General features: G+C 56.8%; 10 protein-coding genes across 10 annotated transcripts in view; 4 read left to right on the top strand and 6 right to left on the bottom strand.

Moving 5' to 3' along the window:
• Positions 1-41, top strand: part of BCV69DRAFT_203507 (hypothetical protein) — a 4,540-nt gene extending 4,499 nt beyond the window's left edge. Inside the window, exon 1 of the mRNA XM_025489698.1 lies at positions 1-41. This exon is cut by the window's left edge and continues 4,499 nt beyond it. The gene's annotated coding sequence lies outside the window, so the exon portion shown is untranslated.
• Positions 1-399, bottom strand: part of BCV69DRAFT_203847 (hypothetical protein) — a 498-nt gene extending 99 nt beyond the window's left edge. Inside the window, exon 1 of the mRNA XM_025489700.1 lies at positions 1-399. This exon is cut by the window's left edge and continues 99 nt beyond it. Coding sequence (XP_025347388.1) covers positions 1-205 — 205 coding nt within the window. The 5' untranslated portion in view covers positions 206-399.
• BCV69DRAFT_283107 (inosine monophosphate dehydrogenase) lies at positions 87-1,816 on the bottom strand. Its single transcript, XM_025492589.1, has 4 exons — positions 1,208-1,816; positions 997-1,107; positions 741-908; positions 87-648 (listed from the first exon to the last, which is right to left on the bottom strand). Exons 1-4 carry the CDS (start codon positions 1,555-1,557, stop codon positions 231-233), a joined length of 1,047 nt encoding a protein of 348 aa, XP_025347387.1. The 5' UTR covers positions 1,558-1,816; the 3' UTR covers positions 87-230.
• A 2,453-nt stretch (positions 1,817-4,269) lies between these two features.
• On the bottom strand, positions 4,270-10,153 carry BCV69DRAFT_293991 (hypothetical protein). Its single transcript, XM_025493856.1, has 2 exons — positions 9,358-10,153; positions 4,270-8,798 (listed from the first exon to the last, which is right to left on the bottom strand). The coding sequence occupies exons 1-2, from the start codon at positions 10,083-10,085 to the stop codon at positions 4,454-4,456; spliced, it is 5,073 nt and encodes a 1,690-aa protein (XP_025347386.1). The 5' UTR covers positions 10,086-10,153; the 3' UTR covers positions 4,270-4,453.
• Positions 10,154-11,863: 1,710 nt separating this feature from the next.
• Positions 11,864-13,403, bottom strand: BCV69DRAFT_260176 (hypothetical protein). Its single transcript, XM_025490668.1, has 2 exons — positions 12,425-13,403; positions 11,864-12,341 (listed from the first exon to the last, which is right to left on the bottom strand). Exons 1-2 carry the CDS (start codon positions 13,343-13,345, stop codon positions 12,027-12,029), a joined length of 1,236 nt encoding a protein of 411 aa, XP_025347385.1. The 5' UTR covers positions 13,346-13,403; the 3' UTR covers positions 11,864-12,026.
• Positions 13,404-13,614: 211 nt separating this feature from the next.
• On the top strand, positions 13,615-15,233 carry BCV69DRAFT_308642 (alpha/beta-hydrolase; the record flags this gene model as incomplete). Its single annotated transcript, XM_025494706.1, has 2 exons — positions 13,615-14,496; positions 14,595-15,233. The coding sequence occupies 2 exons, from the start codon at positions 13,615-13,617 to the stop codon at positions 14,961-14,963; spliced, it is 1,251 nt and encodes a 416-aa protein (XP_025347384.1). The 3' UTR covers positions 14,964-15,233.
• On the bottom strand, positions 15,020-15,814 carry BCV69DRAFT_283102 (putative ubiquitin/ribosomal protein S27a fusion protein). The gene is made up of 2 exons (XM_025492588.1): positions 15,797-15,814; positions 15,020-15,691 (listed from the first exon to the last, which is right to left on the bottom strand). The coding sequence occupies exon 2, from the start codon at positions 15,688-15,690 to the stop codon at positions 15,211-15,213; it is 480 nt and encodes a 159-aa protein (XP_025347383.1). The 5' UTR covers position 15,691; positions 15,797-15,814; the 3' UTR covers positions 15,020-15,210.
• A 203-nt stretch (positions 15,815-16,017) lies between these two features.
• BCV69DRAFT_203205 (hypothetical protein) lies at positions 16,018-16,942 on the top strand. The gene has a single exon (XM_025489694.1). It carries the CDS (start codon positions 16,245-16,247, stop codon positions 16,770-16,772), a length of 528 nt encoding a protein of 175 aa, XP_025347382.1. The 5' UTR covers positions 16,018-16,244; the 3' UTR covers positions 16,773-16,942.
• A 1-nt stretch (position 16,943) lies between these two features.
• On the top strand, positions 16,944-18,104 carry BCV69DRAFT_203279 (hypothetical protein). Its single transcript, XM_025489696.1, has 2 exons — positions 16,944-17,296; positions 17,385-18,104. Exons 1-2 carry the CDS (start codon positions 17,049-17,051, stop codon positions 18,061-18,063), a joined length of 927 nt encoding a protein of 308 aa, XP_025347381.1. The 5' UTR covers positions 16,944-17,048; the 3' UTR covers positions 18,064-18,104.
• On the bottom strand, positions 17,716-20,327 carry BCV69DRAFT_312828 (MFS general substrate transporter). The gene is made up of 3 exons (XM_025494976.1): positions 19,768-20,327; positions 19,547-19,654; positions 17,716-19,447 (listed from the first exon to the last, which is right to left on the bottom strand). Exons 1-3 carry the CDS (start codon positions 19,930-19,932, stop codon positions 18,146-18,148), a joined length of 1,575 nt encoding a protein of 524 aa, XP_025347380.1. The 5' UTR covers positions 19,933-20,327; the 3' UTR covers positions 17,716-18,145.
• Between the last annotated feature and the right edge of the window lie 39 nt (positions 20,328-20,366).

The raw sequence follows: 20,366 nt of genomic DNA, 5'->3' as shown, positions 1-20,366 counted from the left end.
ACACACACACACACACACACACACACACACACGCACACACACACGCACACACACACACACACACACACACACACACGCACACACGTGATGACCAATTTTGCATCGTGGTAGCATTAGTGTTGTAGCAGGATCGAGTCTCAAGGGTCCAATGGGGAAGCAATGACGAAGCAGGGATAAATAGAAAAGATATACAGGGACCAGTCATGTGGCGGCGAAAGGGTGCCAGGAGCTCAAAGCCTGCTCTGTCTCTCCTGCACCGCACTACTGACCGCCTTTGCAGGATGCACCAATGCGCCCATCGTCTGAATCCTTGTAATGGCGTCCTTTTCAATCCTCACCAGTAATTCCTCACAAGTAGGCACATCATGAATCAATCCCAGTGTGATGCCCGCACTCCAAACTCCTGCTTCTGGATCACCCTTTTCATAAACTGTCCTTCCCCTTGCACCCGAGACTAGGTGTTGAATTTCTTCAAACTTGGCACCACCTCGTTCCTTGGCAATGGCTTCGCGAGCAACGGCATTGCTGTAGACGCGAGCGGTGTTGCGCATAGTACGGAAGAGGTGGACAGTATCGTTCTCGGTGCTGTCGACGATGGTTTGCTTGATGCGGGGGTGGATCTCAGATTCAACGGTGCACATGAATCGCCTGTTTCAGAGTTGGAGGCAAGGGGAGCAGGTGTGATGGAGTCAGAGGGGGATTTCTTGGAGTAAAGGTTGGAATGGGGCCTCCCGACTCACGTTCCCATGTTGACACCACAGCAGCCAAGAGCTAGAGCGGCAGCGAGACCGTCTCCGTTGGCCATACCTCCACTGGCGATAAAGGGGATGGTGAGCTCTTCTTTGGCGCGTGCAAGCAACACAAGACCGCCAATGTCCATCTCTCCAGGGTGGCCGGCGCACTCGAAGCTGAGGAGGGGGTCAAGGGAGGGAGAAGAAGATGTCAGGACGGAAAGCAGGGTGTATGTCCAGCTCTGGTCGCAGCAGATGTTCTCACCCGTCAATGCTGAGGCAGTCGACGCCCATCTTTTGACTAGACACGGCGTGTCTGACTTGTGTACACTTGTGAATCACGTACGCTCCGTGCTGCTTGACCAGCTTGATGATCCTGGATGGCCAAAGGGGGGAATGGTAACAGGTGAGTTGATGCGCCTGTCTGCTGTACTCTGCAGGCTGCCAGCCCATCCTATACGCTCAGCGACACTCACTTTGTGGGAGCGTTGCCCGCCGTCTCAAAGATCCTAATGCCCTCCTCAAGTGCCGCTCTAGCGTACCCCTCGTAATCCGGCGGATTAATCGAAGGCAGAAGGGTAATATTCACGCCAATTGCACCGAATTTGCTCCTCTCCCTCACTCCAGGCTTGAGTAGAGAGTGAGCTTCTCGAATCGCTTGACGCAAGTGGTCGGGCGAAGGTTGAGTGAGGGCAGTGATCATCCCTAGACCACCGGCGGAGGAGACGGCGGCGGCTAGCTGAGGACGACCGACCCATTGCATGCCTCCTTGCACTACGGGCACGCGAAGACCGAGGGCGTCGGTCAGGGCAGTCTTGATCGACATGTCTGAAATGTGGACAGAAGGTGGTGAGGAGGGTATCAGCAGAGCCGATATGGATGTACAGTCTGATGGAGAGATAGGAAGATGGATGGTCACGCTGATAATGATGGCGGTGAGGACCAGCGTTGTTACTCCTCTGCCCGCATTATTTCTCCGGCTTACCTGCCAAGCCACAACACCGGCACTTCCGACCATTAGCCGGCACACACAGCCGCAGAGCTTCCTTTGTCTAATACCGATAGCTGGTCAGTATTCGAGTGAAAAGTGGAGCTGAAGGGTCATCATGACCGTCGAAGCAACAGCAACGGATGTCCAGGCTCAAGCTCGTACTATCGCGAGGATCCTCTCGAAGCGGGTGACCATGATCCGGAATGCGGGGTGTGTGGGCGTGGCTGGGTGAGTGGAGCAAGCCTCGTCTTCGGAACGGAAGCAGAGGCGTCGAGCTGCGAGCTAGAATATTCCCTCGGAATCAGACGACGCCAGTCCTTCCACTTTCGCACCTTCTACTCCTCTCCAACCACCGCATACTACCCCCTCACCACTCGCTCACGATGTCATCTGTTGCAGAGCTCAAAGCCAAGGGCAACGCTGACTTTGCCGCTAAGCGATACGAGGAAGCCATCAGCCACTACACTGCCGCCATCGAGGCTGCACAGGGAGAGGCTGATGCGCCACATGTCCTCTACTCGAATCGATCGGCTTGCTACTCCGGATTGAAGAACTATGAGCAGGCTTTGGCTGATGCTGAGAAGGTGAGTGGGAAGCACAAGCTGATGGCAATGTATGCTGCCCTGCTTGGAGCGGTAGACTGACCTTGTCCTCTTACCTATTTACTACTCACAGACCATCGAGCTGAACCCCTCCTTCGCCAAGGGCTATGGCCGCAAAGGTGGAGCCCTCCATGGTGCTCACCGCTACGCCGCATCGATCAAGGCCTTCGAAGAGGGTCTGAAGATTGCTCCTACAGACGCCGCCCTCAAGAAGGGTCTCGAGTCTGTTCAGCAAGCACAGGCATCTGAGTCCACAGCAGGCGAAGACCCCGGCGCCGGCATTGGCAAGATGTTCCAGGATCCTCAGCTCATGTCCAAGCTCGCCGCCAGCCCCAAGACGGCCCCTCTGCTCGCAGACGCTTCCTTCATGCAGAAGATCCAGCATCTGCAGAAGAACCCTCAGGAAGCAATGGGTGCTTTCCAGGACCCCAGGATGATCCAGGTCATGGGAGTACTGATGGGTATCGATCTGCAGGCCTTTGACAGGCCCGAAGGTTCGAATGACTTGCCCGCCGATCTCGAGGGCAAGAGGGAAGAGATCGAGAAGCAGACTGGTGGATCGAACGCAGGCGCCTCCTCTTCCCAATCACCAACTCCACCAAAGGCAGAGCCGGCCAAGAAGAGCGCACCTGCTGCTGCTTCGTCCTCGGCAGACGCGGAGATGAAGGATGGTACAGCTTCGGGTAGTGCTGCACCAGCAGAGGATGATGAGGAGAAAAAGGCCAAGGCAGCAGCCGAGGCAGAGAAGAAGGAAGGAAATGCAAATTACCTGAAGCGCAATTTTGGACCAGCCATTGAGCACTATCAGAAGGCATGGGAGCTGCACAAGGACATCACCTATCTCAACAACCTCGGTGCATGCTACTTTGAGCAAGCCAATTTCGAAGAGTGTATCAAGACGTGCAGGAAAGCGATCGAGGAGGGCAGGGAGATGCGGGCCGACTACAAGCTGGTAGCCAAGGCATTTGGTAGGATCGGGTCGGCGTACCAGAAGCAGGGAGACCTGCAGCAGGCCATCGACAACTACCAGCGGTCACTCACGGAGCACAGGACGCCCGAGATTCTCAACAAGCTGAGGGAGGCAGAGAAGACGTTGAAGGACCAGCAGAAGCAGGCATACATTGACCCTGCAAAGGCAGACGAGGAGAGGGCGAGGGGTAATGAGCTCTACAAGGCTGGCAAGTTCGCCGAGGCCGTCGCTGCGTTCACAGAGGCAATCAAGCGCAACCCTAGTGATCCTCGAGGTTACACGAACCGCGCTTCCGCCTACACTAAGCTGGCTGCTCTCCCTGAAGCGCTCAAGGATTCCGAGGAAGCCATCAAGGTAGACCCCACCTTTGTCAAGGGCTACATCCGCAAGAGTAACGTCCTCTTTGGCATGAAGGAGTACACAAAGGCCATGGAGGCCATCCAGCGTGCCTCTGACGCCGATTCCGCCGGCGCAAACAGGGGTGAAATCACCTCTACTTCGAACAAGATTCAGCAGGCACTCTATGCTGAGCGGGCCAATGAGACGGACGAGGAGACGCTCAAGAGGGCTAGTCAGGACCCAGAGGTGCGACAGCTACTTGAAGACCCGGCTATGCAGCAGCTCCTCCAGCAGGCACAGCAGGATCCTCGAGCCCTGCAGGAGGCAATGAAGAACCCGGGTGTGAAGAGGAAGATCGATAAGCTCGTTGCTGCGGGAATTATCAGGACTAGGTGAAGTGGGTGAAGTAGAAAAGGGCATACAGAGTCAAGATTGAGGGAATGGAGTTGCAGTACAACGGAGACATAAGGGGTGCATAGTCAGGTATGCACGGCGCATCCTTAGATAGCGAATTGTCTGTATCCCTCATCGCTCCAATACGTTGATACATACACAAAATTCTTTCACTCTCACATGACCATCTTGTGAACACTCTGCTGATCTTTACTGACTGAATGACAACAGAAGAGATGTAGACGCTGGTATGAACGTTTGTGGTTTTCTTTTTTGCAAGGAGTCAGAGACTGAGCAGAGCAAGACGGGGATGGAAGAAAAGTACAGATGATGGTTGATGGCGGATAACAGGACACAGGATACGGTCTGACATTCTCTTCTCCCTTTACTTTCGCTTCTCCCGCTCTTCCCTCTCTCCTGCTCATCCTCATTTCCTCTCCCGCTCTCGAGGCGCATCAAATCCAAACCCTTCCAGGTGATGGTCCAACAGTACGTCCGGGCTGGTATCGTACCGCTGCTGCTGCTGTCGTGTCTGCACAGATGCGTGCTGAAATGACGGACCGATCTTGAAGACGGCCGAGGATGCCGAAGGGGGAAGGATGAGGAGCAGACCTCCCTTCTCCCCTGTTGATCGCACTGCATCTCTTTCTGCCCCTACTCCAGTTCCTGCTCCTGATGGGCAGTCTCCCTCCCCGTCTTTCCACTCGGAGGAGAGGTCCGACCTGTGCGACCCGATGGGGGAAGTGCGTCTTGCAGTATTATCCCGAGAGACAGGTGCGGCGGAAGACATTCCTATTCCTCCAAAGACACTGGGTGCGCTCTTCGAGCGAAGCATCTGTGTTGCCTCATACTCGCCTTCGTTATCACCTTCATCGTGGAGGAGCCCAGCAGCGGTAGAGGAGACAGACGCATCGAAGAGCCCTAAGCTCGACTCGAGACTAAAGTCGAGGTCGAAGCCAAGTGGCACCTCGAGCTCTCCATCTCGGCCTTGCTGTTCTGCCCAGTCGAGGAGAAAGTCACATTCCGTCTCGTCGATGGGGAAGGCGTCGGTAGGGATCTCCTCGCGAGAAAGTGGTGTGGGAGGTCCACTGGAGGGGGACTTGGGGTGGAGGGATGCGAGACGGGATGCCCCGCGTTGCTTGAGAGATAGGGTGCTGTTGATCGATTGGACGACTGCGCCCGCAGAAGCGGCGCCCTTGGACGACATGAGCGGAGCAGTGCTCGCCTCTGCCTCGTCACTTTTACCGGAGCGGCCAGAGTCTGCCGACGAGGAGGAGGTCCGCTTGGATGACACCTCAGACGAATGCTGACTGCCATCCGATGACCGGGGGGCGATGATCTCTTTACGTATCAGGGGGCTCGAGAGGGAGCCAAGTTCACCATCTGGACTGCTGACCTTCTTGATCGAATCCGCAGACCAAAGGGAAACCATGGGCGCAGATTCACTCTTTGATCTTACCCCAGAATGACTCTTGGAGATCGTGAGCGGACGAGTCCTCACGGGCGATCCGAGCGCCTTGGCCTGAGCCATGCGTACTCGTGTGTCCTCTCCACAACCGCTGCTCTCCTCTAGCATCTCCACGCCCTCTTCGCTACTCGAGTAGTCTCCCTCCGTCTCAGGTAGCAGAGCCATACGACCGAGAGTAGGCGAATTGTCATCGTCGGAGATGTAGCGCATGGAGTGCACTACAGAGGCGTCGGCACCCGAATGCTTGCCATGAAGAGCGGGGCCAGCGGCGAGGAACTCTTCGCCCACTATCGTCTGGTCCTCGAGCTCTGAATCGTACTTCGAAGTACCCGGTGAAAGCATTTGGCTTCGCGAAGGACGAGTCTCTGGGCTCCACAAAGTCGATGCTGGACTTGACGAGTAGACTGTGCTGGGGGTGACGTTGCTCGTCGCCAGACCGCCTCGTCCACTCTTCTTTGGCGTGTCGAAGTGGAGCGCGTGCTGCATGGAGCCATCATGTCCGCATTTGCCGATCAATGGACTGGCTTGCTGACTGAAAGCAGGTGTTCGCTCGCCCTCCGAGGCCTGACGTATCCTAGGGCGATGCTCGATCATGCTATGCCAGCTTGCGTCCTTCTGCGAGTTCTCTAAGGTGCGCTCCCACAGCATGAGGTCGCGCGCGCCAATGTGCGGTGACGGCGAAGGTAGCACGGCCGCTGCGACACCTGATGGGCTGTTCGGCGCAGAGACCAATGTGTGTCGAGGCAGGGTGGGTGAGGGAAGAGACTGGTTCCGTTGGTAACATCGAGGGACAGAGGAGTGTGCATGACCAGGCTTAAAGCGACGTAGGTACGTATCAATGCGTGACGCCGTCGGCGAACTTTCGTTGCTGACCGATGTCGAGCAGGCATCCCTACTGACGCCCATCGCGATCGACTTGAGCGGAACAGGTGGTGGCGTGGAGGTGACATTGAGGTTCGGATAGGGTTGTACAGCCGTCTGAGGAAGGGGCAGAGACGCAGAAGACCCCGCATCGATAGAATCATCCAGGTATAGCCTTGTCGAGGAGGTCAGTCCGTTGCCTCTGGCGTTGAATGAGCCAATCTGACCGTGGGGTGTAGACCGAGCAGGCGTCGTACCAGACAAGCCTGTTAGAGGCACTCTGTCGCTGGAGGTTGAGCTGGAAGTGCTGGGCCGGGTGCCGGAGCTGAAGCTTCCGCTGGTCTTTGTCGCTACCACAGGTCCGTGGCTGGATTCTGAGGGGGCGAAGCTGGGCTTGCGCGAAGAAGGCAATGACCAGGGATGTGTATTGCTGTCGGTCGCCGTAAAGGAATGATGCGAACCCAAAAGACCGTGGAGGGATGGCCGCTGTCTACGAGCGTCCGAGCCCTCGCGGCTTTCGGAGGACGACAAGCCGTGCGCTGCAGGACTGCTATGCTTGTGCCCAAAGAGCTTCGCCAGAGCGTTTCCGTGCTCGCTGCCTTCCAGAGATGCCCTTGGACGTCTTCTCAAGCGGAAGAGCTTGCGCTCGCTACCTTCAGCGACACGAGCGTCATGGTCTTCTCCTTCACTAGCGTCCTCTCCGATTTCCCATCCTGCATTCTTGTTGAGACCTAGCACCCTGCGGGCCTTTGCACCGGGAAGGTCATCACCCTTCTTGTACTGTGAAAAGGAGCTGCGCTTATGGTACGATGGTCGCTGGAGAGGCGGGCTCGTGTCGCTGTCGTAGTCAAAGTCGCTGTCAGGACTGCTGGTCTGCACTTGAAAGGTCGTTGAGGCACCATGGTGGTGACCATGGAGCGAGACATGGCCTAACGAGTCGGAATTGGCAGGGAGGTACGAAACATTCCACGCTGAAGCATCGCTTCGACGCATGCCAAGATCTGCCGACGCAGACCTGAAGCTTCCGACCTGTTCTTCCTCGAGTCCTTGTCGCTGTCCTGCACCTGTTGAGCTATGCTGGTCAAAGCAGAGCTCACGCAGTGGTGCGACTGGGACATCGGACTCTTCCACTGGGACAACGACGCGCGGATCGTAGAAGCCTGGCTGCGATTCGATCTGTACTCTGCGAAGATTCGGCGACAGTCGACGTTGAGCAAGACCTGGAGAGCCGCTGTCCGTCTCGCTGGATCGTCTCGGGCTTGGTGACGAGTGGATAGGTGAACCGAGGACGTGTGACTTGAACATGGTGTTTTGACCTATAGAATTTTCCTTTGAGAGAATGTTCGCAAGAAAAGGAGAAGGTAGATCGAAGCTGGGTGAAGTTGTGTTCGAAGCAGATTGTAGCTCGGTTTCGAAAGATGTGGCCTGACGTAGAGGTACCAGCAACAGAGGCTGAGGTCGAAGCTTGTCCCGTCTAGACAAGTAATGGGCGATACGAGCAGAAAGCTCTCCCGGTGTATGCGAGACGACCGAAGGGTCGTCGTGGGAATTGTCAAGTTCCTGCAGCTCTGCTTGCTCTGCCACTGGTGACAATGCCGAGAAGGAGCCGCTTCTGATACTGAGCAGCGACCTAGAGTTCTTGAGCTCGGTAGGACTTAAAGAAGGTGAGGTATGAGGGCGTACGGTAGATGATGGACGCGGCCTCTGAGGAGTAGAGTGAAGCTGAGCCGATGGGGAAGAACCCTGCTGATGATTGTAGACCTGTGGGATCTCGCAGCGCGTCTGCGACCTTGCTTGTAGAAGCTGACAATGAGGAGCGTGTGCGGCGGTCCGCAAGTCACGAGTAGACTGCGAGCGCTGGAGGATGGGGCGCAGAGGTCGTTCTGGCTGATTGTGTGGTCGGTGCGACTGCGTGAGAAGGCCGCTTGGCGAGCTTTTGGCCGGAACAGCAGGTGGCTCGTCTTCACTCCTAATTGCTTCAAGGGAGCAAGCTCTTTGGGGCGAGAAGACACCGTGAACCCTAGGTTGCCAAGAACTGTCTGTGCCTGGGTCAGAGCGGCCGCGGCGCAGAACAGGTGTATGTATGGGAGAAATGGAATTTGATCGATGAGGAAGATGTTGTAGAAGGCCCTGGGCAACGGCGTCGCTGTCTACGAATTGCTGGTGATTCCTAGTGTCCGACTTGCCGATCGAAGGATAGCTGGCCTTCTTCCTGGGCCGACCTCGGCCTGCAACGGGAGGTAGTGGCTTATGGAGCTGCAGAGGGCCGAATGTGACTCTTGCACGGCTGGGCGCCCCTGAAGGACTTTCGTGTGAGAGGGTAGAGGGTAGTAGAGAAGGCCAGAATGGCTCGTCTTGTTCAGATCCTTCGTCAGAATGCTCGATCACTTGCTGCAGATGTCGCTGATCTCGACGAAGCGGACAGCCAGGAGATATGGGGCAGCTGCGTGGGTGAAGGAGGAGGTGTAAAGGGTAGAAGGATTGAGGTGTGGCGAGTCAGAGAAGACTTACACAATCAAGACATCCCTCGAACCCGATCTCAGGCCGATGCTGGCCGGAGCTTCAGGGTCCTCCGGTCACTTCCGGTCACTGGGCAGTAGCCATGGTGGTGGTACCTGGGAGTTTCCACTGCTCTTCTGCCTGCCCGCCCGCGTGTGCGTTGCTTCCGGCGAAGCGGAACAAGAGACCAGGGGTAAGGAGATAGCAATTTCTTGCATCTCGCCCTTTGTCCTTTGATCCCTATGGTAGATGGAGCCTAATATTCTGCTTATGCTCTTCCTACTGCTATCCCCTTCGGGCAGCATCGAGCTGTCGTGGTAGAACAAAGGGTCGCGAACAAAGGGGAACAAAGCGCGTGGCTTTTTCCCCCCGCATTTCCGACGCGCTTCCGCATTGACCTCCCTCCACCTGCCGCCATGCGCTGAACGACTGCCGGAGACTTCTGCTGTACCACTGCCTCGTCCTTCCCTGCTCGCATCTACGAAACGGGCGGCTTCACTCACCTATCGAATTCTCCCGATTGTGCATCTTCAGCGTGCTTTTCTTGGTGCTCGACATCGGCACAGGCACCGGAGGGGACGTGCGATCCGAGCAGTGGCAAGATGCGAAAGACCATTTGTCCATCTTCGTCCACCCAGAAGTCCTGCCCTTGTCCAGGCTGCTGGTGAGCCTCGTGCTGACGAGTGACATTTGAGCCATTCTTGCTGGCCTCGAAAAGGCCAGAGCTTTGGGCACTTGTGCCACTGGCCGATCCAGCTCCACTTGAGGCAGACGATAGCGGTGAAGACGGCAAGGAGGTAAGCGCTCGGGGCGAAAGTGCCGATGCACACAATGGCGAGCTTGAGGCCGCTGCTGCAGTGGCTGGGCGACGATTCCTGCCACCATCTTGGCTGGCAAATTGCACTTCGGGACTCAGCAGAGACCTGCTGCTGGTAGGGCTGCTCGGTTTGCTGCCTTGCTCGCCTGAGCTGCTGCTGCTTGCCGACCTGTAAGAGGGCCAGTTGCAAGGCGAGATGACTGGCGGCGAGAGAGGCGTCCAGGGAAAGGCGCGCGAAGATTCGCCTATCCTGCTCGAAGCGATCGGCACCCCACTTTGACGTCTATACATAGTGGAGCTTGCGTTGCTAGCATGCAGTGCTGTCTGGTCGAGTGAGACGTCCGCGCTCGGGCTCTCGACAGATGCTAGCTGCACCATGGCCGTGTTGAGAGCGCACCGCACGCCCTGGAGCATGTGGGTACCTTTAGTCCTCAGCCCCGTCAGGAGATGATCGCCATCTGCAAAGAGTGTAGCGCTACCCTCGGCGACCTTCCTACTGGCGAGTGAGAAGGTGACCTTGGGGGACCAGGGCTGAGACGTGCTTGTCTCCTGGATCGTACTGACGAAGCCTGATGGCTCAGCCGTGCTGAGCAGAGGTGCGGAAAGGTCGGAGACTGCAGCGCGACACGCCCCAGCATGTCGAGTGAGAGGATTGGGGATTGAGTTCTTGGCTGCTCCAGAAGACGTAGATGGCCTCCTTGTCAATAGAGCTCCCAGTCCGGGCCGCTTCGCGAAGGATGGCAATGGAGGCTGCTGCTGCTGCTGCGCTGGGAAGCTCTTGTCGCTAGACTTGGATGGCGCTGTGCGGGGTCGTCTGACTCCTCCTACTCCTCTGCGGCTCCTGCTAGTAATGTCCGAGGGTGAAGGGGATTGAGAAAGTATAGGTGATGGTAAGGGCTGAGGTGCTAGAAAGGCAGACGCCATGTCTATCGTCAACAGCGAAAGGCGATAGTAGTTTCTGAGGGGTGGAGTGCTCAGAGGCAGAGGTACGGCACAGACGCGGGAGGTTGAAGACTAGGTATCGGTGTTGAGCGGAAGGTTTGTCAAGGTGTGTGGAGGTCTGTACCTGGGCGGGAAGGTAGGGCAGTGGGGCAGGATGGGCTGGGAGTGAGGTGGGGAGGAGGGAGCGACACAGAACGAAGCGGGTGTCTCAATCGCCTCCCAGCTCCCCCTTATATCTTCTTCCTACCTCCCCCCTGGCCCGATCTCTCTGGCATGGACCTGAGGTAGCCTAGGCAGCCGCCATCTGGGGACCTCTTTGCCCCCGCGCCTCAATCGCACGCCTATGACGCCTGCCTCCTGCACGACCCTGGGCAACGGACTACCATCGGCTTTGCCCTATCGTCAAAGTGTCCGTGCCTTGGCCCCCTAGGCAGACGTCCTGCAGATCGGCAGCAGATCTGAGATCCAGGTGGGACAGGCGGATCAGAGTCAGAAAGAGCGGGCAAGTGCCCGAGGTGGGGTAGGGGTAGACGGAGAGATGCGTGGTCCTTTGCGGGCAGGATATATCGGCCAGGATCACAGTAGAGAAGCAGGATGCTGCAGGGCAAATCGATGAGCGGGGGTCGAAAGAGAGAGTAGTGAGGGGCATCTCGGGGGCCTTATCGGTAGCGAGGGTGCGAGGCATGGGAGGCATTGCGTCGTAGCAATGGTCAGGGCACCGCGGATCTCAGGGGAAACGTGGCTGCTCCGGTCCCACGAACGACGAGCTAGCGTTGCAAGCCAGGGCAGACCGAGCATGGCTGTCCGGATAGAATACCAAAGACTTGTGTCCGAGTGCAATACGCATCGCAGGTGCACCACAACGAACGTGATCGCACGTGGGTAGGAGGTTAGGACGCCTTCACCAGCTCGTCGTGTCGCCATGGTTTTGCGGGAGCAAGACTCCTCCCGCTCATCAACCGCCAGGTCGGCAATGAGTACCTGACGCCACACCTTCGGCAAGGGGCCAACCGGCAAGAAAGTGGCAATGCTTCCTCCGATGTCGGCGGCACCATCGAAGCTGGCCAGCTTCCATGACCCTCCAATACTGGCCGCAATCCTCCCACGAATGGCTCAGGGCGCCTATTCTCCCCGCTCTTCCCACACTATCGTACCTGATGAGTATCGTAAGATGCACGGAGGGGAAGAGGGATTTAGAGAAGGCAGAAGGCGGGAAGCACCGAGGGAACGTTGGATCGAGCTCAATCTGACATGCTGTTGAGGGCAATTGTGCATGCTGTTGAGGGCAATCGTGTGGAGGTCATGGGGCTCTGGACTCGATACCGGTATCTTCAGCGCTACAGAATATGCCTCAGCAGTGCGGAACAGTGAAAAAGATTGCCGATTGTTCGGGAAAGGCCGAACGGGAATCACTCAGTAGTCCTCGTCCTCGTCCATCTTTCTCGAGCCATAGCCATCCAGTCCAGCACCGGCAGCAGCTGCATGTCCAATCTCACCGCTCCTCTTGAGCTCCTCCTTGATCCTCCTGAGTACCGTCGACCAATAGTCATCAGCTCCACCACCCTCCTCCATGTCCTCGTCCTTCACATCGCCGTCCTCTCGGAGATCCGAGGCAACGTCCCAAGCTAATTGCACGCTTTGATCAGAGATGGGAAGATACGCCGAAGAGAGAAGAGCCAGAAGAGACGCCAGCATAGACAGGGTAGATAGAATCTGAGGCGATGGCAGCTAGTGGGGGTGGAAGACACGCATGCGTTTGCGCAAGGGTGAGCGAAGTCGGATGTGATGCATGCAAGTGATGCGGTTCTCACCTTGAGCTGATCGCTGTAAGTACCTCCTGCATCTACATCCCTGCCTACACCCCTCCCGCCTCTGTCCTCGACTTCATTACCTTGCCCAGCCGAAGCTGATGTCTCGCTGCCCTGCATAGCTCCCACAGCGCTGAGCCAGACCCATCCATTGAGACCCAGGATCATGTCTACTTCCTCGAGAGCAGCACCTGTACCTCTCTTGAGCCTGATGAAATGCGACTTCCCCCTCCTCACCAGCCGCGAAGGGACGCACACCAGCCTTCCATTTCTCAGCTTGCCATACCTCAGACTTCTAGTATGCAGCGAAGTGCTGCCGTCATTGTACACTCCTTGTACCTCTGCCACTAGCAAGTCCCCTTCTTTGAAGAAAGTACGCATCTGCAGCTCGTCCGAAGAGACTTTGCGACGTTGTATTCCGCCTGGAAGATTGATAGCTGAAAGGGCCAGATTGGAGAGGGAAGAGGCCCCGAGGGAGATCTTCCATCTTCGAGCTCCGGGAAGCACGCTCAGCACCCTTCCTAATACCAGATCTCCTGTTTCGGGGGAGTAGCGAGTGTAAAAGGGCTGCAGCGACAGGAGGCGGTTGGTCAGAATCACTCGCCCTGTGAGGGACGAGGCGATCTGGCTAGGCTGAGCTGGGTGGGTGGAGGGGATGAGGTGGGTACCATGACCCCTCATATACGTCGAGAGAGAGCCTAGCACCTGTCCCGGTGTCGCTAGCTTTGTGCCTGAGGAGTAGTCTGCATCGCCCCCAACTTCTTCGTCTTCATCTTCATCTGGGTACTGTGAATGGCCCGAGAGGTGAACGTGGTGAGAGGCCGGACGGAAGGCGTCTGAAGTCGACGAGGTCGAAGGAGCCGCTGAAGACGAGATGACCTGGAACATCGACGAGGACGATGGTCCAGCAGCAGCAGAGGCCATGATGGAGAGGAAGATGGTACGGCAGACGAGTGGTGAGGAGTTGCGAGTTGCACCTTCGTCATCTTCGGAAGCACAGAAATCGAAAATCCAGAAATCGGCGGGCGCGATTCCGTCGGGAGGCGACCCCGCACTCCACCTCGTGTGCCACTCACTCCTCGCTCCTGTCCATACACATCGCCCCGGAGCCCTGTATTTCGGCAGTAGCAGATCTCAGCAGAGTCGTATTCAAGACCCTGATCGCTGCCTCTGCATCCTCATCATCCGGTATCATGTCCTCTCTCAATGTCTTTCCCTCTCTCTCTACCCTCTTCCGAGTCTTCAGCCTCCTCTCCGTCCTCTCCGTATCCTCCATTGCCTCTCTCCTCTACCTCTACCAAGGCAAGTTAATCTACCCCTCCAATCTCCCCGCAGGGGCACGTACAGATACCACAAACCCCTCCGACTTCTCTCTTCCCTTTGAGAATCTCGCATTGAAGACACCTGATGGAGAGAAGTTGCAGGCTTGGTTCATCAGGCCTGATGGAAAGGGCCAGGAGAGGAAGATGACCGTCGTCATGTTTCAGGCAAACGCAGGGAATATAGCACACCGTCTGCCTCTTGCTGCCATTTTCTACAAGCGTCTAGCAGTCAATGTCCTCATGCTCTCCTATCGGGGCTATGGCTTGAGTACTGGCTCGCCCAATGAAGCAGGCATCAAGATTGATGCTCAGGTCGCCTTGGACTGGCTCAAGGCACGGCTCTGGCCCGAGAGCAAGAACAAGCGGGAGGGAATCGACTTTTCGTCTCACAATGTCATTCTCTATGGACAGAGCCTTGGAGGAGCAGTCGCGATCGATGCGGCAGTGCGGAATGGCAATTGGGTCAAGGGGCTGATCTTGGAGAATACCTTCCTGGACATTCCCTCCCTGATCCCATCTGTGCTACCCCCGGCTCGATTCTTTACTTGGCTCTGCAGGGAGGTCTGGTCCTCCCGAACTCGGCTGCCTCAGCTGGACAAGGGAGTCAAGGTCCTCTTCCTCAGTGGAAAGGACGACGAGTTGGTCCCACCTAGCCAGATGCGAGAGCTGTACAGAGTCTGTCGACACAAGGAGGGCAGTGGAAAGGAGTGGAGTGAATTTGAGGAAGGCACACACAATGATACATGCATGAAGGTGAGTAGCTGAAGTGAATACTAGACAAGTCCTGGGCTTCTTGTGCGGGACAGTGTCTGACATGGTACTTTCTTCGCAACATCCTCACCCGTGAACAGCCCGGCTACTTCCCCACAATCGCTTCTTTCCTCCATCGGCATTTCTCCCACACGACTCCACTCTCACGAGAGGCCCTCTCCCGCGGCTTCGCAGGCACAAAGAGCAACACGAGCAATGTCAGTGGCGGCAGTAGCGGAGGCGGTGCTGGGGGAGAGGAGGAGAAGATCACTCGAGAGTTGGAGGAAGAGTATGGCGATGATTGGGAGCACGTCGAAGGTGGTGCAGGGGCAGACGAAGCTGGTGGACAGATAGAGGGGATGAGGCGGAGGGTGGCGGGTGCAGGAAGCAAGGGACCTCGAGACGTCGTTGGTGAAGAGATCGAGGAGATTCAGACGGAGGGTGTCAGGAGAAGTAGATCAGACCTGTAGGGCTCTGCAGTCAGTCACCGCATCCATCAAATCACAGATGGTCTACTCCATCAAAGAAGACACCTATTCACACTGATGTATGTACTCTACGAAGCATGAGATTGCATTGCGACGCAAAGAGAGGGGGAATGCTGAAAAGCGACGATGACAGTGTGCCCTCGTATGACTTGACTACGCTCTCCGACAATCCACCTCAGCAGACAGTACTGCTAGGAGGAAGTTGTGCACTAGACCGCCATCCACACGCTTAAGCGGTAGGGGGCTTCTCTCCGGGGGTGAAGAGGTAGGTCAGGTGGCACTTTCCACAGTACTGACGGTCCTTGTGCCAGGCCATGAATACACCAGCGCCACACTCGGGCGAAGGGCACTCTCGGCGGAGACGCTTGAGGGCTCCGTCAGCATCGACCTTGTAGTACTTGAGGACGGCCATCTTGACCTTCTTCCTCTTGTGCTTGATCTTCTTGGGGGTAGTGTACTGCTTCTTCTTCCTCTTCTTGGCTCCTCCTCGCAGACGAAGCACAAGGTGAAGAGTCGACTCCTTCTGGATGTTGTAGTCCGAAAGGGTTCGGCCGTCCTCCAGCTGCTTGCCGGCGAAGATCAGTCGCTGCTGGTCAGGGGGGATACCCTCCTTGTCCTGGATCTTGGCCTTGACGTTGTCAATGGTGTCGGAAGACTCCACCTCGAGGGTGATCGTCTTCCCCGTGAGGGTCTTGACAAAGATTTGCATCCTACGAAAACGCAGCGAAGGGGACAAGGGGGTGCGAATGTGTGAGCATACAATGTTCCGTCTATCCGAGCGTGACCTATGAAAGCCTTTGCCACTGCCTACTCACTTTGCGGTGAATTCAGTCTAGAGATCTGTCTCGTCCTTGAATGAAGTCTAAGGAGAAAAGCGAAGTCAAGGAGGGCCCACACGCGGATTTTCTCATATGCCCTGCCGCTGTGACCGCGCGCAAAAATCCAGCTAGGCGGGAAGGAGGGTCAAGCCACGCGTTCCGTTCCGACGGCTTTTGAGCAAGTCCGAAGGGCATCCTTCCGGCTTCCGCTCACGAGCCCTGGTCTTGCCTACCACCAGGCTCTCCCGTACCCTTGCCCTTGACAGTGTCGAGTGTGAGCGACACCAGATCGATCGAAAGCACTGTACCAGCCATCAGCCTCCGTATCGCTGGATTTATTCTTGTCCACCCTCCAGAGCGCTGAAATCATTGGGACCTCATTTCATCCGAGGAGGAATTCTGGATCTATAGCACCTTCTAGCTGCGTCACTCACCCCACAACGTCATGGGCAAGTCGGCAAAGTTCTTCAAGCGCCCTTCGCTGAAAGAGAAGCAACGGCGGGAGCAGTACCGCTCGAGCGATCGCCACGACGCCAGCGACGATGAGCAAGACCAAGAGCGAGGACCGTCCCGTGCTGGGCAAGCCCCACATTCCAAGTCACTTAAGGGCAAAGCTCGCAACACCGACTCACACTCCCACAGCAGCCGCACAGTAACGGACTTGGAGGAGCTCAAGCGTCAAGCTAGGGAGATGCAGGCGACAATCAAGGCCGAGAAGGCCAAGATGAGCAAGCGCTCTTCAGTGAAGGGCAAGAGGACAGCGGACTTTGAGCAGGATGACGAAGAGGAGGAGGAAGGGGCAGAGTCCGGAGAGGAGGAGGAAGATCCAGCCGAGAAGCCGAAGCGGAAGAGGAGGAGTGGACGGGCGGCGAAGAGGTACAAGGTGCCCGAGGGCGAGGCTCGTACGCCAGCTGAGGCTGGGATCGACTATCTGGCTCAATTTGAAGGGAAGAAGGATACAAGAATACGATGAGAGACGTTCAAGTAACCGAGGAGAATAGCGACATCCTGTATTACTAGCCATACCCCTCCAACGCAGATCTCTAGATGGTACCTCTCCATACTGTACCAAGCACCTTTCCTTCCGATCCGATTGTGGCGCATAGAGCAATTGTTCCCACTTCCGTCTTGCTTCCACCCCGCCTCTACAACTTGCCTTGCCTCCTCATCGTCCCATCACCGTCAAACGTTTCCATTTCGTCTGCTTCAACGCCTACGCCCCCACTCTCCTCTCCACAGCCAGGGCGAGATGTACCACCCGACGCGTGGCGGTACCCGCGGTGGGCAAGCCGAGTTCTCCTGGCAAGACGTGCGCAACGACAAGGACCGGGAGAACTATCTAGGCCACTCGGTCAATGCTCCCACTGGACGGTGGCAGAAGGGCAAGGATGTGAATTGGTACAACAAGGATAAGGGAGAGGGGGATGAGGGTGAGAAGAGAAGGGAGGAGCTGAGGGAGATTAAGAGGAGGGAGGAAGAGGAGATTAGGAGGAGATTGTGAGTGGACGAGCGATATTGGATGCGTAGCTGCGCAAAGCAAAGGATTCTGACTGATCGCCTTCCCTATACTACTGTGCTCTGCCAGAGGAGGAGCTCCTCTTCCTCCATCTCTCTCCTCCTCATCGCTGGAAGGGCCAAGACTGGGCGCCAATCTCCTCTCAGGCTCCGCCTCACGCTCCTCCCACCACGACCCTTCCACCTCGACCGGCTCCAACCGCTCCCACCTCGACCCGTCCAAAGCTCGCAAGTGGGGGCGCGGAGAGGGTAGCACCGCAGGCGCAGTGCCAGGTGAGGCGCGATCGAACTCTCCTGACGATGCGGCGCCGGGCGTTACGGAGGAGGAGAAGCGCATTGCGATGAAGCTGGCCAAGATGGAGTGGAAGAGGCTTAGGCATGAAGAGCGAGAGCGTATACGCGAGGAGAGGAGGAAGAGGAAGGAAGAGGGAGACCATCGCAGTCGTCACCGTGATCATGGAGGTGATCGCGACCGTCGTCCTGAGACAAGGGAGGGCCAAGATCGATACGAGCGGCGCAGGGACAGGAGCGACTCTCGAGATGGCAGCAGGGACCACAGGAGGGACAGGAGTTACTCTCCCGATTACCACCGGAGAGCACGATACAGCAGACACGACAGCCCAGGATACCGCAACGAAGATCGTCATCGGCGGACAGATCAGGACGATGATGAAGAGCGATCGCGGCGGAGAAACTCGCGTGACCGTGAGCATAGCGCTCCCCAACGCGACCGAGCCGACAGACGATGAGCAAGAACCCAATTCACACGCAGACCAGAGCCTTCACATATCAGTTGCAAGACGATGTACGATTACGACGAGAGGTGTGCTGTCAGAAGACATATCTAAATGCGCGATTCTGCTTGTCAGTCAGGTCCTTTTGGTCCAGCTCGATGTGCATCTTCAAGGACTCCTCCGAGGCAAGATCGTCCTGAGCTCTTCCCACGGGGTCTTCAGCCATCCCGCCCAGCTGTTCAATCTGGCTCTTTGTTGTGTGCCCTTCGCGGTCCCGCTTCCTGTTCTCCCAAGCCATGATCCCTGCAAGTAGCCCAGCCAAGGCCATAGTGACGAGCATCATTGCAGTGATGATGGCCCAGGTGGTGGGGTAGTGTCTTGCCGCTTCGGTTGGCTTGAGGATATAAGCGGCGGCAATGTTGCCTGCATTGTACCCTACAAAGACGGCTCCGGAGGCATAGGCAGACTTGGTTGAGCCAGCTACGTTGGCCCCTACGAGGGAGAGGAGCATGACGTAGGGTGCTCCGAAGGCGGGCAGGAGCCAGTAGCCCACCAGCGGGACGGCCTTGTTGCTCCAGCTCGAGCCCCAAATCATGGCTGCGCCGATGAGGACCGGTAGAGAACCTAGGCAGAGGAGGATCAGCCGGGCATTCTTGAAGCGTAGAGAGACAAAGGCGACGACGAGGATGGCGACGACGGTGACGGCTCCTCCTGGCGTCTGCAGCAGGATAGCCTTTGTGGGCGTATACCCTATAGAACGAATGATGATGGGACCAAAGGCCGTCACGCCACCATTGACGACGTAAATTGCCGTGGCCATGAATGTGAAGATCCAGACCTTGACATCGAGGAGCGCCTCGACTACCTGTGACCAATTCCACTTGCTCTGCTCGCGACTGAGCATCTCGTCTCGTGTCTTTTCAAGGATGAGCTCCACTTCTTGCTCCGAGAAGACATTGTACCCTGGTATCTTCAGCAGCGGTCGCTCCGTCGGGGACGGGGGTAAAAGTAGTAGAAGTGCAATGCCGAAGAAGACGGTCAGCGATCCTGGGACGAGGAAGAGGGTCTTCCAAATCGGGATGCTATGTGTGCTTGTTCCCAGTCCGTAATTGATCAGACCAGAAAGTACACTGAAGAAGCCCGTGGCAGAGTACCATATGCCGATCCTCATTGGCATCTCCTGGGAAGTGTACCACTGCCGCGTCACTAGTAGGAATCCTGGGGAGACGGTCGATTCGACTAGCCCGAGGAAGACGCGCTGGACTACGAGACCGCGCCAGGAGGTGATGGCGGGGGTGAGGAGGCAGATGGCGCCCCAGAGGATGATACTTGCGCCGAGGAAGCCGGTGACCTTGAGACGTTGGGAGAGGAGCGCAGCAGGGATCACGCCGACAATGTACTGAGAGGGGGGTTGAGCGGGGAGTGGCAAAGCAATGGAAGGGCTGGCAGGGTGAGCATCAATGGCGCCACGTCGGATCCGCCTCCGTATCGTACTCACCCCATAGTAAAAAGCAGCAGTAGCAAGCGAGTACCTCGAGAGGTCCTTGCCAACTTGCAAATCCAAGTCTGTCAAGATTCCAAAGATGGTCGCGGAGCCTAGTACGGCCTACGAGGGCGAGCGAGGGAGCGGGAGGAGTCAGCAAACAGTGGAAGTCATTGTCAGAGTCCCTCCTCCCCTTCTCCCCTCTTCCCTTCTCCCCTGATATCCTGACCACTCACCTTATCATAAAACTGCAACCCATAAGCAACCGTCATAATCGGCAGCAGCAACACGTCCACTCGCAACAGGACATTGCCCGCCGCCATCGTCGTGCCCGCTGTCGAGGGGCGATGCTGCTCTTCCATAGGCTGGGATGATGGTGGGTGGACAGCTGTCTTCGTCATCCTTGGCCTTGGCAAAAAAGGGCGAAAGGGAAGGGGCTTGCGCGCTGCGCTCTCCACTCAGGTCCTTTCGTGCGCTCTGCTCGTATCCCTCTGAAAGCACCACAATCGAACTAGTTCGCAAAAACAAGGGAAAAAGAGGAGGAGCGGGAGTCGTGCCTGGCTAAGTGCGTGAGTGGGTAGAAGATAATGGTAGCAAAGTAGCGTTATCTTGGAAGGAGGATCGAATCAGAAGGAAGAAGGAGGGGAAGGATCACTTCGAGTCACACCTCCAATCAATATCAAAATGCTGCACCACTGCACCACCCCCATGCATCCTTTCCTCATGCCGAGAGTCCAGCCTCCCGCCGCCGGCGAGAAGGAAGAAGCTGCAGGGGAGGAGGAGGCAGGCAGAAAACTCCGCCAATCAGCCGATCGGCCAACTGATCAGCCAATCG

The sequence above is a fragment of the Pseudomicrostroma glucosiphilum genome (genome assembly GCF_003144135.1).
Source record: "Pseudomicrostroma glucosiphilum strain MCA 4718 unplaced genomic scaffold BCV69scaffold_8, whole genome shotgun sequence".
NCBI lineage: Eukaryota > Fungi > Basidiomycota > Exobasidiomycetes > Microstromatales > Microstromataceae > Microstroma > Microstroma glucosiphilum.
The sequence above is the reverse complement of the archived record's forward strand: the minus strand, read 5'-3'. Positions and strand labels throughout refer to the sequence as shown.

Coding starts and splice junctions, on each gene's coding strand:
- BCV69DRAFT_283107 (XM_025492589.1), bottom strand. CDS start 1,557: ATGTCGATCAAGACTGCCCTGACCGACGCCCTCGGTCTTCGCGTGCCC. Junction 1,108..1,207: donor GCGGGCAACGCTCCCACAAA/GTGAGTGTCGCT, acceptor TTGGCCATCCAG/GATCATCAAGCTGGTCAAGC. Junction 649..740: donor TGTGGTGTCAACATGGGAAC/GTGAGTCGGGAG, acceptor ACTCTGAAACAG/GCGATTCATGTGCACCGTTG.
- BCV69DRAFT_293991 (XM_025493856.1), bottom strand. CDS start 10,085: ATGCTCCAGGGCGTGCGGTGCGCTCTCAACACGGCCATGGTGCAGCTA. Junction 8,799..9,357: donor CAATCGGGAGAATTCGATAG/GTGAGTGAAGCC, acceptor TCACCCACGCAG/CTGCCCCATATCTCCTGGCT.
- BCV69DRAFT_260176 (XM_025490668.1), bottom strand. CDS start 13,345: ATGGCCTCTGCTGCTGCTGGACCATCGTCCTCGTCGATGTTCCAGGTC. Junction 12,342..12,424: donor CTTACAGCGATCAGCTCAAG/GTGAGAACCGCA, acceptor CACCCCCACTAG/CTGCCATCGCCTCAGATTCT.
- BCV69DRAFT_283102 (XM_025492588.1), bottom strand. CDS start 15,690: ATGCAAATCTTTGTCAAGACCCTCACGGGGAAGACGATCACCCTCGAG.
- BCV69DRAFT_203205 (XM_025489694.1), top strand. CDS start 16,245: ATGGGCAAGTCGGCAAAGTTCTTCAAGCGCCCTTCGCTGAAAGAGAAG.
- BCV69DRAFT_203279 (XM_025489696.1), top strand. CDS start 17,049: ATGTACCACCCGACGCGTGGCGGTACCCGCGGTGGGCAAGCCGAGTTC. Junction 17,297..17,384: donor GAGGAGATTAGGAGGAGATT/GTGAGTGGACGA, acceptor GTGCTCTGCCAG/AGGAGGAGCTCCTCTTCCTC.
- BCV69DRAFT_312828 (XM_025494976.1), bottom strand. CDS start 19,932: ATGACGAAGACAGCTGTCCACCCACCATCATCCCAGCCTATGGAAGAG. Junction 19,655..19,767: donor GGTTGCAGTTTTATGATAAG/GTGAGTGGTCAG, acceptor TCGCCCTCGTAG/GCCGTACTAGGCTCCGCGAC. Junction 19,448..19,546: donor CTGCTGCTTTTTACTATGGG/GTGAGTACGATA, acceptor CCCCCCTCTCAG/TACATTGTCGGCGTGATCCC.